We start from the raw sequence: 19,218 nt of genomic DNA on the forward strand, positions 1-19,218 counted from the left end.
TAGATAGATAGATAGATAGATAGATAGATAGTTTCTTTATTAATCCCAAACTGGGAAATGTCTCTGTTGCAGCAGCAATGTACAGGCACAGCTCTGCACAGCTTTAACACTGCACAGCTCTCCAGTACTCTTTCAAAACACCTTTGCAGGATACCCTGTGCTGGAGAGGAGTTTTGTAGTTAACCAATAGTAGAATTGGGGCCAGGTAAGTACGGAGCATAACTTGAGTACAGGCACACACCACAGTCACATACACTGCCTAACCCCAACCATTACCCTGAACCATACTTAAACCTGCCTCCAATCTTCAAACTAAAACCAAATCTTAACCTGCAAAACAAACCTCTGCTTAGGTGTGTGAGAAAGTAAATGTCGCTTTCACGAAAAAAAATCCCCCCTTTGATAAAGCCCTAATTGGTCCTCATAAAGATAGGTATACAAACACACACGCACTCACTCACATAAACAGTTTTTTGTATCTTTGAAAGGACTTTCTCCAGCCTCTTGCCCCAAACCGAACCATCAGAACTAAGTTAACCATAGTCTAAACATAGATTTAAGGGCATGGTCAACACAGCCACACACACACGCACATGCGCACCCACACCACACGCGCATACAAACTGCCAGTCTGTTGAGTATACATAAAAAGAAAATAGATGTCTAACTGGTCCTCAAAAAGATATTTGTACAAGTACACAGATACTTTACTAGCCCATGGGTCTTATGAGTAGATGTGAATAATGATTCATAACTGCTGTGAGTGCAGTCATAAGCAGACGAAAATGAAGAAACACGGGTAAATCAGTTTATGTAACTTCACAAAGCCTTGTCTGAATCTTTACTAATAATTCTGTACCACCAGGTCTTTACAATATATTTATGATATACGTTGTAATTTGTCGTTGCCTTTGAATGTTCAGTCACACAAAGAGCAGCATTTGTAGGCCTCTAAGTCACACAAGGGTGGGAAAAACCCATTAGAGTGTGGTTCAAGTGCTGCATGAACCTCAAACGCTCTCCACTCTCAGCCCCTTTAACCTCCCCCTGCTGTAGCACACTGAGACCTAGTGGTACTTTCTTTTTCAACCCACTCATAGTAAACAGTGGGTTTTTTTAGACTTCATTTTTAACAGTCACACATCATCGTGTTAGCGCCACCAGATGATGGAAACGCGCTTACGGAAAGCTTCCACCTGGTCAGCCTGAAGCCCACCCTGTCATCTAGTCACAGTGAGTGGAGGTGGAACAATGTAGCCACCAGAGTGGGTGAAAATTAATAAATTGACTCACGGACAGTTTGGAGAAAAAGCTTAGGGAAAACTTTAATAAGTTTAGTCTTGTGTTGGTGTTGACATTTTGTGGTTTTAGTGATGGGAATAACGGCGTTAAACTAAATGGTATTACTAACGGTGTTATTTTTTTCAGTAACGAGTAATCTAATTAATAATTAGATTACTAATTAATGGGGGGGGGACACGCAGACACAGGGAGAACATGCAAACTCCACACAGAAAGGCCCCAGTCGCGTAGCTAAATCACACTAACTTAAATAAATGTAACTTATTGAACTAAGTTTAAATGGTGACTTTCTCTCGCCCACCTGGAAACTGTATTGGCCAGTTGTGCATAAAACAACAGTCCAGGCACATTGGAAATCTTGTGCAGGGCTCTCAGAGTCAACAATTTAGGTAGTAAGAAAGTTAAGAAGTATAAAATATAGAAATCTCTATACAACGTTAGGAAATGAGGCACTATAGTAAGAAAAATATAAATACAAAATATAGAAACATTATACAACATTAGAGAGAGAAAGCGAGGCAGAGGTAGAGGCAGAGAGAGAGAGAGTATTAGGAATATTGCACAGATAGACTATTGCACATTTATCAGAGAACTACACATTGATCAGGAAATTGCACATTGTACAGGAGGGGATGTGGCACATCGTCCTATTTCACAGATAATAATAAATCAACTATTGCACATGCATGTTCAGGAACCATGTTGAACACTTAATGAACCTTCCCATGTACTACTAGTCTTCTATGTAATTTCCGCATTTTGCACTACACAGGCCGTATGTTTGACATCCCTGGTGTACAGTATATAGTGATATATATAGGACATGTAGTTGGAAGATATATAAGAATACAAATATATAATGTTGTATATACATATAGCTCTGTCCTTACCACAGAGCCTGCCCTCGGTATATTATATGGGTTATAAAGGAATACCTTAAACTATTTAAGGAGCTGTGCTTTGTGATTGCAGCATTAATGCTATAGTTATTCTGCCCACCATGAATATGAGAAGAAGAACCTATATAACTCAGTGTTGCAGAGATATTGTAATTGGAACATTCAGACTTGTTGCTGGAAACCTCACTGCCTACCATTGAGGCAGGGCACACTGGATTGTGCTTTGTAATAATTTTACTTAATTAAAAAGCAAAAAACATAACAATATCTTATTTGACTTTCAGTCATGGATTTAGGAAAAGAAAACAGAGCACAACTAAAGCAGTTTTGGAAAAGTAGTAAATTATTTTCTTTAATCTTTAGACAACAGTGCAATATGGTGCAGCACTTTTTATTGACTTATATTTTTTGAAGCAGGACTGTACGATGGAACTGCCCATTTATTTAAAGATTATTAATCAGTGCATGCAGGCAGAAGATATCACCTCTGGCTTCCTCCGTGTATCCAAGGGCGTGCCCCAGGGATTGGTTCTGGTTATTATCCTTATTGGATCCTTATTATCCAACAAATTAACAGTCCTGATCACAGCGTTTCTGACTCAAACTATTACGCAGATTATACTGTGATACACAGCTTTGCATCCACACCAGCTCACGCTCTTCATCAGTTTGCTTTTAATTCTTTAGAACGTTTGTGACAAACATAAATATATAATACAATATAATATATTATATATAGTATAATATAAATATGAAATATAAAATCAAAGCAACAAAGTCAACAAAGCAGTGAGTTAGTCGCAATAATAAATCCATCTCCTTTAAGCCTCACATTAAGCATAAGTGTAGCACATGGTGAGCCTTCTCACTTAAGTCGCTGCTTTATTAGAGACATTTATATACATTCATGAACCTGTACAATGCATACAACATAAGATACTGCCCACCATGGAGTGCTGAGGGTTATTAAAAAATTGTGTTGGTATTGAAGAAAAAACTTTCTTTTAAAGCCCTTAGTGACCACTGTTCTTTGCATGTCGAGGCTGGTTGCCCTGCATGCTCCACCTCTAGTCTTAACTACTGGTGCGTTCTTATTTATAAGGATATTCACGGTCAACGTCTATTTTACCTATTTATTTCTGGAAGAAAAACTATGAGAAATGATTGTCTTCACCTCCAGGGTCCACACGTTATTTGGGAAAGGGGCATTTAAGTATTTAAGTATGCGTTTTCAGAATTATCTAAGTCTAAGGCGTACATTGTGTGTTTGATCCCCACTGTCGGTGAGTTCTGATGAATATTTGTTAATTTGGTTACCCTTTATTTTGATGTATTTTGTGCTGCTTCCTGTTTTAGATATAGAAGAGATTATAATCTCAATGAGTTTTTATCCAGGTTAAATAAAAATATCTAAATACTGTACTTAAGCTACTGTACTTGATAAAGTACACTTTTACTCCACCTAGAGGTGTAGTTACTTTACATTAATTTACTATCAGCCCCACATTGCCTGTAGTCAGATTTACTCATTAATGTATCATCACTGATGGATTGAACAATTTACTGTAGAGTCAAAGCATCACTGACAGAGGGCACTATTGCACAGTGAACACGTTTGATACTTAATTACTAGTATAGTAGTATACATGTTAGTTTTTAACACCTACTTTTACTTAAGTAACATTTTATATGAAGCCATTTTTATCATTCTTCCAGTCTACTATAACAACTTTTAACCTAGTGTAGGCTCAATCTAAAGCATATTTCCTTCAGCCCTGGCTCGGGGCTTCTTTTCTTATCATATCACCTCTCGTAATCACAGCCATCTCTACTGAGAGTGGCAACGCTCATAAACTAAACTAAACTAAACTAAACTATGTTACCACGGTGAATATCTATATTTGTGGTCTTTCTATGGAGATGAAACACATCAAGAGATAAGGTGATACTTAGAGGATGCTCCTAGATGCTGAAATACAGATTTTAGCTATTCTATATACGCACACACCTAATCTACTCTAAATTAAAATCACCAAAATGCAGCCGTTAACTTTTTTATTAGCCAATTAGTATCATGATACATTGGCAGTAACCAGTTATTTACATATTTACACTCGTACAAAGGATCAGATGAAAATATTTTAATTGACATTTACATAAAATAGAGCAAATATAATAGATTATATGATAACTTCACAAAAATGTGATACGGTAGAAAATAAGAAAACATTCAAAGTCTGTGGAACTCCAAGGGTTGAAAAGAACTTGGCCTTTTAGCTTCAGTAGTGATGTGATTTTGTGTGAAGATGAATCCATCAGTGGCGCTGCTGTAAGGTGGTACGTTGCTGTTCCTGTTGAAATTTCTTCCCATCCAGAAAGGCCATGCTGGTCCGTGTCCACAACCTTTCGGGGTCAGAGCAGATTCTCTTGCCTCTCACTGTGCTGAATCTGTTGAAAATGACAAGGCCGAGAATTGACAATCAATAACATGTTTCAGCATTGCTTCAAGAGATGACTTTTAGACTTTCTAAATTCTACAATATATTACATGATTACTTGAAGACAAGCTATTCCCTCAAAGTTATATATTGTTTTACTACTTACACCACTGCCTTTATTGGACAAGACGGCTGATCTTGTACGTAGTAACTATTCAGCAGTTCTCGCTGGATTTGAGTGTTTGAAAGTCTGCGACAGCAACTTCCAATCCCACCTTAGAATAAAGAGATTACATAAATAAACACATATGTATAGAAAAAGATTTTAAATATACATGTGTACGTTAATTTATTAAGAAACTAAAAGTTCATGTTCATATTTTTCTTACCTTGAGCTGAGACTGAGGACACCATCATAGTAACAAGTAAAAGTGAGATGAAACTGAGACTCCTCATTGTCTTGTCTTGTCTTGTCTGTAGCTAAAACAGATATGTGTAGTCTACGCTCTGAACCCTTTTTAAGCCCACCGACTGAGTCTACATTCATTTGCTGCTTGCAAGATGTGCAAGCAGCACCCACAGATATGTACACGGCTGGAAAGCGGAGTAATACTTCCGCCCACAGCAGCTCACCAGTGTGGTCCTCGTCCCTCCACTTGCTCATCAGGTGGTCTGAGGGTGTCAATACATGTTCCACTGCAGGAGGATGCGGTCTTTACATGTAGTGTACTATTCAAATTGACATGTGGAAAATACCTAGGGTATATTACCTGTATGTTTAATCACAGAGCTTTTAGTCTTGATGATTATGGTCAGTGAAAATGATACCAATACATATTAGTTTTTTTAATGAGCATTTTTCTGTGCTCTGGTGTAAAGAAACTACTCAGTTAGGTTTTGTTACAGGTCAAAATGTAATGGATGTTTAACCAAACTCACACACAGAAGTAACACGTTTTCAGTTACTGCAAGTTACTACTGTGTTATTTCACTTTCTAGCACGGAAGCTTTCTACTGTTAGGTTTTTGAGGTGAGTGTTTCTCCGTGCTAGTAACGTTGATGAACTCATTTCTGCAACCACAGTGCTTGCAAAGAGATAGAACATACAGCCTTCCCCCGTTTTAGTCTTTTGGCATTTTGTACGCAGTTATACACACACACACACACACACACACAGTACTTTTTCTGTTCCACTGAAACCCACGTGGTTTATGGCCACCTTTTCTTTGTATGTGTATGTGTACGTGTATGTGCGTGGCAGCAGAGACCTTTTACCCTGTTCAAAGTCTGAGCGTCCTCAGATGCTTATGCACGGATGTTGTGCCGCTCAGCTAACTGGCAGCCGGATAAGAATCGGTAAAAACATTTCTTGCCAAATCACAAAGACGATAACCAGCACAACAAGGATCCTCACAGAGAACAGAAGTATTAAAAACAGCTTGCGATAAATGTCATGAATTACAGTGTGCATGTATGTACACATATTTTACGATTAAAATACGTCAATAACAATACAACTCGTCTCAAGATGCTTTACAAAATCTGGCCTGAAACCCCCCAGAGCAAGCCTGAAGGCGACGGTGGTAAGGAAAAACTCCCCTTTAACAGGAAGAAGCCTTGAGCAGAACCCAGCTCATACGAGACCCATCTGCCTAAGGCCAGCCGGGTACAGACAGAAAAGAGAGAGAACAGCAGTTGAAACGAGATAAACATAGATCTGTCATAGATATATTTATATGACTAAAGCGTACATGTGATATCTTATTGTGGCGACACGAGGGTAGCTACTAAGTTATATATCAGAAAATCTTTTGTTTTTATTACCGACAACGCCACCTTGGGTTAGGGCCCAAGGACCCATACTAAAGGTCAATTATCACCAATTAGAAAAAGGCACTCAGGTTCGTTCACTCAGGGAGGGCAGGAGACACAGTTCAATGATCACGTACACAACTTTATTGGTTAAATTAGCACAAGGTTTGGCAACAAAATAAACAATTCAAACAGAGCCCAACTGGAACAAGGGGGGGTTACAGGCTGAGGCTTACCGGCTGGCGGAGGGGTCAACAAGGGAAAGTGACGTCCAAACCAAAAGAAGAAAGCACCCCACTCACACAGCAAACGAACGTGATGTGCACAAAAAGAAATTCTTAAATGAAGGTCACGCACACACAAGGGATCGCCACCACCCGGGGGACACCACCACCACCACCACCTTCGGCCTTCAGCTCTAAGAGAAGATAAAAGACGGTTAAAAAGGCTCACAATTAAAGAAAAGAAATTAACAATATTCTATAACACAAATAAACTAATGAAACAAAAACTCAATCAACAAGAAATAGTTTGAATTAATCCAAAAATCAATCAAAAGAAAATTAGCGAGTCTCTGGCCAGAGATATTAACTCAACAGTTAACCATATAATTAATTAATTTTAAACACAAATAGAGAATGAGTCGAGAGGGGAAATCTCCCTCCCCAGGACAAACAAATTAACCAAACAAACTACAAACAAAATTTACCAAAAAGAAATTCTAATGAGAAAAGAAATAAACAAAAGTACACCGCACCTTGGCAAACTTTTAAAACACTCGCACCTACGCACACCATCCACACAGTTCAGGGCATCCAGCCAGAGCGAGTAGCCGCACACATACACACACACACACACACGCCGCAGCAGCGGGGAACAGGATCGGAGCAGAAGACAAGCCGGCCGAAGACCGCCGATCAGGACCCCGATCCAAACAGCCTAGCAGTGAAGTAGCAGCGAAGCAGCAGCAGTAGCAGGCTAGCAACAAAGGGGCAGTGGCAGTCCAGCAGCGAAGCACAGTAGCCGTTATTCAATCAATTCGCTCTTTGACTTAACTTTAGCGTTACGTACTCCGGTCCGGATAATCGGTGTCCCTCCCAAAGAGGGAGAGGGGTGAAGAGGATCAGCACAGCAGGGGAGAACAGCCACCACCTTTCATACAAATGGCAGACTGTTAGAGGGAGAGGAACGGAAAGGGGGGATTAGCACCGACTAACCATAAACATCGAGGAGCTCACAGAGACTCACCTACGCTCCGGTCGGTGGCGATAAGCAACCCCAATATATTGCTTCGACCGCGATGGAGATGTCAGATCTATTGGGAAGTTACGGTTTGCGTTAAATGAAATGCTAACATGTGTACGCAACCAGCACGCTAAGGTGCGCCTACCTGTGCTCCGGAGCGAGCGGTGACTACAACGAACCGGAAGTGGGCGGGCTGCAGAGGCAGGAAGCGAGAGGTCAGGTGGAAGTGCACAGCCTACCTTTATCCCCTCGACATGGGCACTGATTGGTTAATAGGCCAAAGAGGGCATATTAACACGAGCTTATGTCTGATATAACAGTGGCACCTCATACCACTACAATCATGATACAAACTGATGATGTTACATGACAGTTTGAAAATGTAAGAGGAATCATAGGCAGGTTGGAGAGCTGTTCATTCAGGGAGGAGTGGATAACTGCAGGAGGCCATGAAGACTGGGCAGGTTGATGAGACCACGACAACAGATGTAGTATGACACATATTAAATTTAACAGCCTTGCACTAAATCTTCATAATTGTGGGGTCATTTTAGAGGATATTGATTGTGGTGCTGCTAGACTGGATTGAATTGAACACTTTAGGTTTTTTTTTTTACTTAGCCTGCACCGCTGATGACTAATGAAACAAAATGGGATTGGCAAAATAATAAGAACATATGTCGGTACAACACAATACAGTTCAATAGCACTACAAACCACAGCCTCCTAAATGAAAACACAGCTGAATTAGCAACAGGACCTTCATTAAGCAAGGAGTTATAGATTGTTATATTATTTCACTTGTGTACCTAATGAATTGGCAAACTGAGAGTATATTATGCTATGCACGTAGAGTCGTCCATTGCAAAATAGTTTTTTTTTTTTTTCCTAAATGTCCAATAGATGACGCTAGCACATACAAAAATAGCAGTCAGTAGAAGAAAGGGAAGGAGTTCAGACTTCAAGTTGGATGCAAGTTAGCTAAAATATCAGAGGTCAGACTCAAAGTTAACCAGGGATATGTTTATTAAGTTGTATGACACTATGCTTTATTAGGGATGTTCAGAGAACGTAAATGTATCATGATTTTGGTGAAGACTTATCTGATGGTATATTTTCCATGCTAATGTTAGCTTAACAGAACTGTTAGCTAGCTAGCTAGCCAGTCCAATGACAAGAGGGGAAATGTGATTTGTGACAAAATGCATTTTTTTAAAATCTGAAAAAAAAAAAAAAAAAACAACTTTAAAAACGTTTCCAGAAGAACTAACTTCCTGCTGGTTAGTTTAATCGTTACCATATAGTTCTTTTAAATTTAACTTACAAACGATAATGATATTAGATGTTGCAGTCTGATAATATACAAAATTGATATGGCTGTCTTTGCTCTGAGCAGGTTATTTTTTCATGGTTGAAGAGGGATGCTGACCAACACTACATGATGAAGGAACCAGAATTTGGGGTTTCCAGGTGAGCTTTAAAAAGCTATATATGATGCTGAATATAATCCACAGTTATGTGTCTGCTTATCCATGAATGCATTTGTCTCATTTCACAACTCACGTTTGTGTCTATGTGTAGATAGAACGTGAGGCCCCTAGGATGGTTGTGGAGTAGGCCTACCGTCGATGTAAACACCATAGGCTTAAGGGGGTTTATGTTTGTCTGTGCAAAATATGCCAAAGGGTCGCACCTGGGGGACCATTATATTTTCTCTGGGCCGAGAATAGTTGCTTGGGTTGCCTGTTCTCAAGTTATGCCCCTGGCTCTGGTACTCCATATTTAACATGCTCCAGTGACTACTGTATTTGAAGCTTTGCGAACCCCATGTCTGACCTGAGTTAGAAAATACAGTTTCACTTTAAAGTCAAAGCAGTAACAGCCTCCTGTAACCAGTGCCAGCTTTCACTGAGATTCTTGTATACTGTCTAATGTATATTGTATTAACATCTTAATTGTCAAGTGTGTCAAGGATTCACTGAAATGAAACACAAGGTTTACGCTACTACTACAACTATTACTACTGTGAGGTGCTAATGATTCATTCAACAGATCCTAAAATTTCTAGAACTAAGCTAAAGCGCTGGTCTTGTTTTCTTGGAGATGTTTCTTATATAAGTTACTTCTTCAGTTTTAAATGACTGCTAGGGAGTTTTTTTTTTTATCAGGAACATCTGTGGGTAGCCTTTGCCTTCGTTTTAGATATAGCATGACTGAGAATCTTTACAGATATATCATTTTTTAAAAAAAAAAAAATGTTTTTAACTACCAGCCAAGTACTGCATCTCTTATCTATTGAGAGAAAGGAGAGTCAAGAGTCAGTAAAAAGCTAATGACCTTAATGATTAGTGACAAAAGCTCCAAAAACTGTGCAACACCATCTCATCACTGGGCTCAGTCAGTGATTAGCGGGGGATCATAGTAGCTGTAACTCTACTGTCTCTGTAACTCCAGGATGTGTAAATAAACAACTCTTACAACTTAGCCAGGTCAAACTGTGCCAGGTTGCAGGTTTAAAAATGCAGCTTTAATGTCAGTTCAAATCTCAATAGCAATTACATATCAGCTGTTAATATTGTATAGGTCTCACTTGTGCCTCTAAAACAGCTGTGACTTATCAGAGAATGGACATGGTCCTTCTGAGGGTGTCCTGTGGTGTCTGGTAACAGGTGTATTTTTAAACAGCATCCTCCTTAGAGTAGTAACATGTGCAATGACAGCGCATACAGAGAAGGTGGTTGACTCATAACTATGTTAATTACTAATGAGACTGCTTTATTTCATAATGCAGGGCAGAGGCTGACATGTCACTCAGTCATCATGGTTAAAAATGAGATTATAGTTCTTAAGTGAAATCAAATATTTAAGTATCACCAGCTGCAGAGTCTTTGTTGAAGTCAGTAGGGCTGACACAGCGTCATTTCTTCACTTTTAAAATGACAAGTTTTAGACGGGTCCATTAGATTTAACAGATTCTGTCATTTTCCTCCTCAGTGAGAGTCTGTTATTACTGCATGACTCAGGAATAATATTTGATATATCCCTTAGTTCGGCCACAAAGTGCTAAGGACTGAAGTGCAATGTTTCACTTTAAGACTCTTCTAAGAACTGAAGTATATTGTATTGTCATTTGGCTCCAAGTTGGAGCTCATAAAGATAATGGAATGAGAGAAATCAGCGTTTTCGTCTGTTAGCTTAGCAACCATAATGTAAGATAATTGCTTGTGAAAGTTATGAAAGGAAAGGCAGGACTTTCTTTTTCAATCCACAAATCAGAAAGTGTCCAGAATGTCTTGCAATTTTATTGTCATATTTATGTCACAGGGCGGCACAGTGGCGAGGTGGTTAGCACTGATGCCTCACAGCAAGAAGGTCACCGGTTCGAATCCGATTGACTCGCCCGATGACGGCTGGGATAGGCTCCAGCAGACCCCCGTGACCCTTAACAGGACTAAACGGGTATAGAAGATGAATGAATGAATGAATTAATTAATGTCACAGTGTTAACGTCACAAACCTGCTCATGCTGCATTCACAAACTCCTTATCTGATAAAGTCATGTCTGTTTATTTCCATATCAGCAGAAAACACAACTGCTGACTTTTAAGGTGGGTTTTCACGTTAGTAAAACATGGGATTTTGTGAACTTTGTGAAAGAATTATCTGTCTTTATGTTATTTTAGACTTGGTTCCAAATGTCATCTGTCGTTAGGTTATTATCAGACATTTATTGCAAAAAAACAGACTACCTAAAAATAGTCCTGAGATTTAAGATTGTGACATGCATAACCGGAGGTGAGGAAGTCAGTGGAGAAGTCAGTGCCATTTTTCTGAGATAATAATACTTTGCTCTGTATCGCTACATTATGAGTCTGAACTTGAGCAAAATCCAAGGAATTTGTTCAAGTTCGGACTCATAATGTACTTGAACAAAATCCAAGAATTTACTTCCTTATGCTGTGCACAAACTTCACAGTATTTTTTGTCTTCTCTTATTTCTTAAGGAGCCCTTTGACAGTTTGTTTTTGGGTTCTTTATTGTTTTACCACGTTCTGAAAACGTAATAGCGGCACAGATGGATTATGTGAGATAAGGCACTGCCTCACCCTTGCTGTTTTTGTGTTACGTTGTAATTCGTCCTTCACTGAATTATATGGCAAGCCTTGATATTGTATCAATTCTGAAAACCACCGTTTTATCAGATCCATCCCTCGGGGTGTGACATTCAATACTCTTACACAATCAAGGTGTTTTTGTTTTGTATTCTTGAAGATGTTTCTTATATAAATCACTCTTCAGTTCTAAATGACTGCTAGAGAGGTTTTTTTTTTATCAGGAACATCTGTGGGTAGGCTTTGCCTTCGTTTTAGATATAGCATGACTGAGAATCTTGACAGATATATCAATTTTAAAAAAGTTTTTGGCTACCACCCAGGTATGGCATCAATTAATTATGAAGAGAAAAGAGAGAGTCAAGAGTCAGTTAAATGCTAATGACCTTAATGGTGAGTGACAAACACTCCAAAAGATGGGGAACATAGTAGCTGCTAAAGATATTTCCTACAGGAGCTGGTGGAGACCAAAAACAGAGCTGAAAGGGAGTAAACATGTTTCTCTATATCTCCTGGATGTGTAAATAAAAAACTCTTACAACTTAGCTGGGTCAAACATTCCTAATATTGTGCAGGTCTCCCTTGTGCCGCCAAAACAGCTGTGACTCATCAGAGAATGGACATGGGCCTTCTGAGGGTGTCCTGTGGTGTCTGGTAACAGAATGCTGTTAGTGGGGACCTTTGAGTCCTATGGGTTGAGGGGAGGGGCCTCATCCCACAGATACTTGATCAGTTTGGGATCTAGTGAATTTGGAAACCAGGTCCTTGTGCTGTTTTTCATGTTTTTTGGACTTTTAATGACTTACTTATGCTGTGCACATACTACACAGCATTTTTTGTGTATTATTTCTTAAGAAGCCTTTTGACAGTTTTTTTTCTGTTTTTTTTTGGGCTGTTTGTGCTCTTTATTGTTTCGTTTTGTTATTGTACCTCGTTCTGAAAACATAATAGCGGCACCGATGGATTATGTGAGATAAGGAACTGCCTCACCCTTGCTGTTTTTGTGTTGTATCAATTTTGAAAACCAGCGTTTTATCAGACCTATCCCTCATGGTGTGACATTCAATACTCTTACACAATCAAGGTGTCTTTATTAACCCTTGATACTGAATACTGGTGTGATTATCTGCACAGTTCATCCTCTATTTATATTTCTTATATATTTCTTGTATTGTCTGATTTTACAGACTTATGTTTAAGCTTATTGTACTAACCACCACAACAAATTCCTCATATATATGAAAAAAAAACAAAAAACTCATGCATATTAATTCACAGGTGAAAGCAAAAAAAAAAAAAAATAAATAAATAAAATGGGTTATCACACTCACTTACACAATATTAGGAATAGGAATATATAGGAATGTCTTGTGGGAATTTCTTCAGATTTGCCACAAATGTTCCCTTGGACTCGAGGATGCAATCATTAGATTTTAGGGGTCAAAGATCAATGTAAACTCATGTCTGTCTCAGTTTTTATGATATTACTAATTTTTTTGGGTGGCGCTAAGCCCGTAATGCAGCAACAGTGCACCTGCAAAATAATGTTATGGGGGAGTCTGCTGCCAGAGTAAAAAAAGCGAGAACAACACAAATGTTGTAGATATATTCTTTGTAGCTTTTTGCAAGCATTAACTGAAAAAAAACAAGTCGATCTGTAATATTGCAAGATCCAAATCTTTTTTTAAATATTTTTGGACAGGTGCCTCCTCAGTTTGGAGGCATTTAATTAATACCGCGCTCTGCTCTATCTCCACCAGTTACAAGGAAATGTTAGATTTGACGCCGCACTTATCTTTTTATTTTTTTCCTACTCTCACGGTCCTATGGGACCACTTCACGGACCAGTTGTCAGTGGCAACTGTCAATCATCATGATGTCACATCCTGTTTTTATAGCAGCAAATAACGAACTAAAACTAGACTTATCAGAATAATGGACACTTGAACATACATCAGCATTATATTAACTACCTAAAATGAGAAACCAACCTTGAAAAAAAATTCTTTGATGTGTACTTCAGTGTTTTAGTTTGGCCCCCGTCCCATCCATTAACATGGAGAGGGGGGAGCTTATGGCCTTTACTGCAGCCAGCCGCCAGGGGGAGCTCTTCTTGATTTGGGTTCACTTTTGAAGAGCTGTTACGGAGTCAGCTTTTCTCGCAGTCTGTGATCCAAACCATAGAGTATAAAGATGGAGCCACTGTAACTTGACCCAATTTCTTCCCAGGGATCAATAAAGTATTTAGATTCAGATTGTGATAAAACATTAACAACGCTGATGGAGAACCCCTAGTAGAGTATTCGTTCTAAGTTCATTCTTTCTTACAGAACTTATTCAGCCCAGACAAGTTCTTTTGCTCTCTCTTTTGAGGTCATTCCACATTTTCTTCCACCCTGAAGGTTTTGTGCTACAACGACTAAAACAGACGTGGCATTTGTTGTGCTTCACATCTGCTGCATCAGATTTGGTGGAGTTGCAGTTGAGAATTTTTAGAACAGTTTCAGTAACATTAGTGTTCAATGACTCCTTGTTAAAAGGTTTTTATTTACTTCCAGGTTCACAGTTATGATTAACTGGGGGCACATTTTCCAGTTACAAGTTTTTTTTTTAAATCTCACTCTTTTCAGGTGATAATGATGAGAGGACTTGTGGTGTTTCAAGAAGCATGCAAGCAAGCCTTGAGGGTTTCAGGTGTCAACTCATGGTTTCTGAGTTTGAAGTTTTACTTCTACTGCTGCAGATGTAAAAAGCAAAACGTTAATGAAAAGGTAATTAGCATGCTGTCATTAATAGGGTAAATATCCTGAATCTGTAACATTTCTTTAGATGCATTTCTGTATCGTGGATTCTTTGGATCTCTAGGCCAACAACCTAGTTTTTGCTAATACAAATGTGCAGTGCTGTTGAAGAATACCTCTGTTGACGTGAAGGAAGAGCCACCTCTATCATGAGCTGAAGGTTTTTCATTTTCACCTGCAGCTGAGTGGGTCTTGGACATCTTCTTCAGTTTTGAACTAGAAATAAAGGAGGTTTTAGTCATGATGCCCCCAAAGCAAAGCCTTGACCACTCATGTACAAAAAAGCCTGTTGAGAGAGTTCTCGTACCTGAGTAATTCAAGTAATTTCCTCACCCACTCATTATTCCGTGTCGCACACGCCTCTGTCTCCTTAACCGTGTAGAAACTAACAGTGAGAAACATTATCAGACACATAAAGAGTGTTAAAGTTTATGGATGTGTGTAATGTGAGTAATTTTTTTTTAACACCAGCATGCACCAGTTTCAGTTCTAATACCAAGACAGAAATTCTTTGTTAATTAAATATGAGGAGTTTAGACAAAGTTGCGCTGTGAAAAGAAAATAAGTTTCTCAAATCTATCTGTGATTTATTTAGTTGTAACAAACAGCAAAAGCAGGCTTACAGGCTTACAGTTTAAAATACCATATTTCATGACTTGAATCATGAATATGAGTATTCCTGGATGTGTCATGCTCAGTGAAGAGGGTGCCTTGCACTACCATGAGTAGTCATGGCATTTGTTGTGCTTCGTTTCTGCTGCATCAGATTTGGTGGAGTTGCAGTTGAGAAGTTTTTTATATGTCACTCTTTTCCGGTGATAAAGATCAAGAAGCATGCAAGCAAGCGGGGGTCAAACATCATGAAACAGCCGGCATGTTAGGCCACTCCAAAAGGCCAGTTTTATGAATCTGAAGTTGTTCTGCAGATTTGCTTCACTGTTTTGGATGATTGTGCTTCTGCATCATTTGACTTCTATTAAGCTCCAGTCAGTGGACAGCCATCTTGACCTCATTTTAGAATAATCTTTGATTGTAAATCAGTTATTTTTCATCACTAATGGCAAAAATGGGGTGTTGATCTGAAAGGCCCACATGTAAAAGAAGTAAGACTTGGTGTTTCCTCCTTCCTATTTCATCATTTGGGCCAATATCATGTCACACACTTCAACCTTTCACAAGTCCAGTACCAGTTGTGTATTGTGGGTGTCAAAGTTGTTTCTGTCAAACCTCAAATACACAGTGATGGTGTTTTGGAGAGCTGCCGCTTCCTCTATGCAACAGTGCATCAAGATTTGTGATATGAGTGCAGTAGATTCAGAAACAAACAACTTCCTCTACAGTTTCCTTCAATCATCTATCTGTTGCTCAGTTGTTTTTAATTTACTAAACGTTCTGTCTTGTGCCTTTTGTCGTACTCGTCATAGCCAGTTGCCACCTTCCACAGAAAGTAGTCACACTACTAAACCTTCTCCATTATAAACAGTTGTGGACTGATAAAACTCTAAACTCTTTGTAATATTTTGCAACTCAGGAATTCTTAATCTAAACATATTCTAAGTCCTCTGGACTTTTTTGAGGGGTGGTTCATATCAACAGTTGCTTTTTTCTTAAAAAGTGGCAACAAACCACATCTCCCGTCTCGTGAAATTGACTCCAGCTTTGCTGTTTTCTGGCTCCAATTAGCTTTGGTTGATGTTATTTTTCCAATGCAAACTGTGCATGTTCGAATGGTGGTTTTAATATGGACAAGACTGTGTGTTCAGGTAAAGCAAATAGCTTGTTCACACCAAAGTCTTCACCTACTTTTCAGGCCACTGTAATCAACAAGGAGCATCAAGATATCATCCTGTAGCTGAGAAAACTAGATTTTTTTGCAGATTAATTCTGCCATCTAGTGGATACTTGAAATGACTGCAGTGCTCTTCCCATGAAAGCGACAGTGTCACTGAGTCACCTTGTCTGAACGGAACGCCAGCACCTTGGGGCGTTGATCTGAAATAGTACAAGAAGCTGCCTCTCCCCGTCAGTCATGTCATGCATTAGCATGAGCTCAGAGGTCAGAGCAGCTCATTGAAAAGTTTGCTGACACCTTGCAGCAGGAACGCTGGCAGCACCCTTTTCTAAATACGCCAGGCTCTCATGTCATGCCTCAGTAATATACACACCACCTGATGCAGCAGTCTACTCATTTTACACAACTTATGGGTCTTCTGTCATGTGCTGTTTGGAAAATATGCACATTGATGATGGAAGAAGATTTCAAATCCTGTCAGCTTAACACATGTCACTTGAACATATGTTATAAGAGAGTTTACAAGTGCGAAGTGCTCTCTTACAAATTCAGTAAAAGTTGCATGACACATTTCATTCAGAGTGTTATAGTTTCATTAAATAAATGATGACAGCAGTAGCGAAGTGCTATGGAATAAATCCATGTCTTTATTACGATTGGCAAATTTAAAAACATTAATTTGACTAAGCAGCAGATTAATAGCATGAAATGAAACAGTGTAATCTAAAAACATGATAAAATAACAGATATTGACATTTTTGTTAATGGTTAAGCAAGTATATGCCTTAAAGCTTCTCAGGTTGCCCTTTAGTCTTGATAATGGCGTATTAAGGTTGAGGCTGCAGATGTAAAAAGCAAAACGTTAAAAAAAAAGGTAATTAGCATGCTGTTATTAAAAGGGTAAATATCCTGAATCTGTAACAATTCTTTAGATGCATTTCTGTATCATGAATTCTTTGGATCTCTAGGGCAACACCCTAATTTTTGCTAATAAAAATGTGCAGTGCTGTTGAAGAAGGCCTTGTCCGTTGTGAAGGAAGATCCACTCCTATCATGAGCTGAGGGTTTTTCATTTTCACCTGCAGCCGGGCGGGTCTTGGACATCTTCTTCAGTTTTGAACTAGAAATGAAGGAGGTTTTAGTCATGATGCCTCCAAAGCAAAGCCTTGACCACTCATGTACAAAAAAGTCTGTTGATGTTTAAAATAGAGTTCTCGTACCTGAGTAATTCAAGTAATTTCCTCACCCACTCGTCCTTCCGAGTCGCGCACACCTCCCTCTGCTTAACTGTGAAGAAACTATCAGTGAGAAACATTATCAGACACATAAAGAGTGTTAAACTTTATGGATGTGTGTCATGTGAGTCATTTTTAGTAACACCAGCATGCACCAGTTTCAGTTCTAATACCAAGGCAAAGGTTTTTTTGGTAATTCAATATGAGGGGTTTAGACAAAGTTGAGCTCTGAAAAGAAAATTAGTTTCTCAAATGTATCTGCGATTTATTTATTTGTAACAAAAAGCAAAAACAAAGCAATAATCTGGCTTTAAAAAGAGTTTCAAATAAACGAGAATCTTACCAAAAATGTTCAGAACAAGGCTTCAGAATGTAATACTATGTGAAAGGTGGTGCTGCGTACACATTTCGGCGGCGGTACAAAAGTATTGAGGATCAACGCCAATCCGCTTTTGTGTATGACTGGATTTAGTTGATTTTCTGGACTAGAAAGATTGATAACAATTTGTCTATTTGACTATTTATAAAAACAAATCTATAACACAAAATCTTAAAATTGTTAAAACTTTACATGATATTTTATTTTAATGGCACTAGGCTCTGCAGAGACAACATTTTTTATAAAACAAGTCTATTTTAATATTTTAGAATAGACCCCATGCGCGCAACTATGACTGTGACATTCAGAAATATTATATTGAGGTATTCAGATAGGGGCAGCTAGAGTTTTATGTCTTTACGGTGGGAGGCTTACATGATCGCGTCGATGCGACAGTATTCCCCAGCGGTTTGTTCTCTGTATCCTATCACGCTTCTGAAGGGCATTGGCTTCCTATTGTAGGTTGTACAACAGGTTTTGGTCTTATAGGCACCTCCTGCAAACACAAAGACACTACTTCAGGTTCAGGTTAAAGTCAGATATGTTGTATTTTGACTAGTAAAATGAACTTACGAGCAGCTGGAGCCAGACTGAGTATGCCCAGCATGATGCAGAGCAGAGCGGTCATCAGGGTGATCATGTTGCGTCTGGGAGCCATGTTGACAATGCAGTGAATCAGCGGAGAACTGATCCAAAATGTAACCCCCGCAGGGGTATATATACTTGTTGCACCACATATGTTTTTTATAACCTGTGGTTCCTAAATTGAGGACAGGAAGCCCATTATTGCATCATGGCATTCAGAGCTGCACACTTGGCACTTTGATAACAAATTAAACCTTTAATGCGCCCCTATAAAACGCTGAGATTTATTTTTGAGGGCCTGTGAGAGTATCTCTGTGGAAGTGGTGTAATGGTGCATTCATATAATCTCCTTGCGCTCTCATCTATATTTATATTTAATAACCGTGCTGTGATTTTTATTTATTTTTTCCATCTACAGCACAGCTAATGGTAATCATGTCGCACGTTCTTCTCTTCATTCACATTTTTTCCGCCTGCATATTCATCTTGCTTGCTGCTGTAGTGTTGACAAGACTGACTGTGTCACAGTGTGAGAATGTAGCTTAAAGCAGGAGTCAGGGTGTTTTACAGACTCAGCAATCTCGAGATTGTTTTGTGGCGAGAACTGATGGAGTATGA

The 19,218-nt window shown here is 38.9% G+C and overlaps 1 protein-coding gene across 1 annotated transcript; it reads right to left on the minus strand.

Moving 5' to 3' along the window:
• Window positions 1-15,797: 15,797 nt before the first annotated feature.
• LOC311489061 (C-C motif chemokine 20-like) lies at window positions 15,798-18,982 on the minus strand. The gene is made up of 4 exons (XM_084545960.1): window positions 18,589-18,982; window positions 18,391-18,511; window positions 17,622-17,699; window positions 15,798-17,521 (listed from the first exon to the last, which is right to left on the minus strand). The coding sequence occupies exons 1-4, from the start codon at window positions 18,671-18,673 to the stop codon at window positions 17,389-17,391; spliced, it is 417 nt and encodes a 138-aa protein (XP_084402086.1). The 5' UTR covers window positions 18,674-18,982; the 3' UTR covers window positions 15,798-17,388.
• Between the last annotated feature and the right edge of the window lie 236 nt (window positions 18,983-19,218).

The sequence above is a fragment of the Chelon labrosus genome (genome assembly GCF_963514085.1).
Source record: "Chelon labrosus genome assembly, chromosome: 6".
NCBI classification, from domain to species: domain Eukaryota; kingdom Metazoa; phylum Chordata; class Actinopteri; order Mugiliformes; family Mugilidae; genus Chelon; species Chelon labrosus.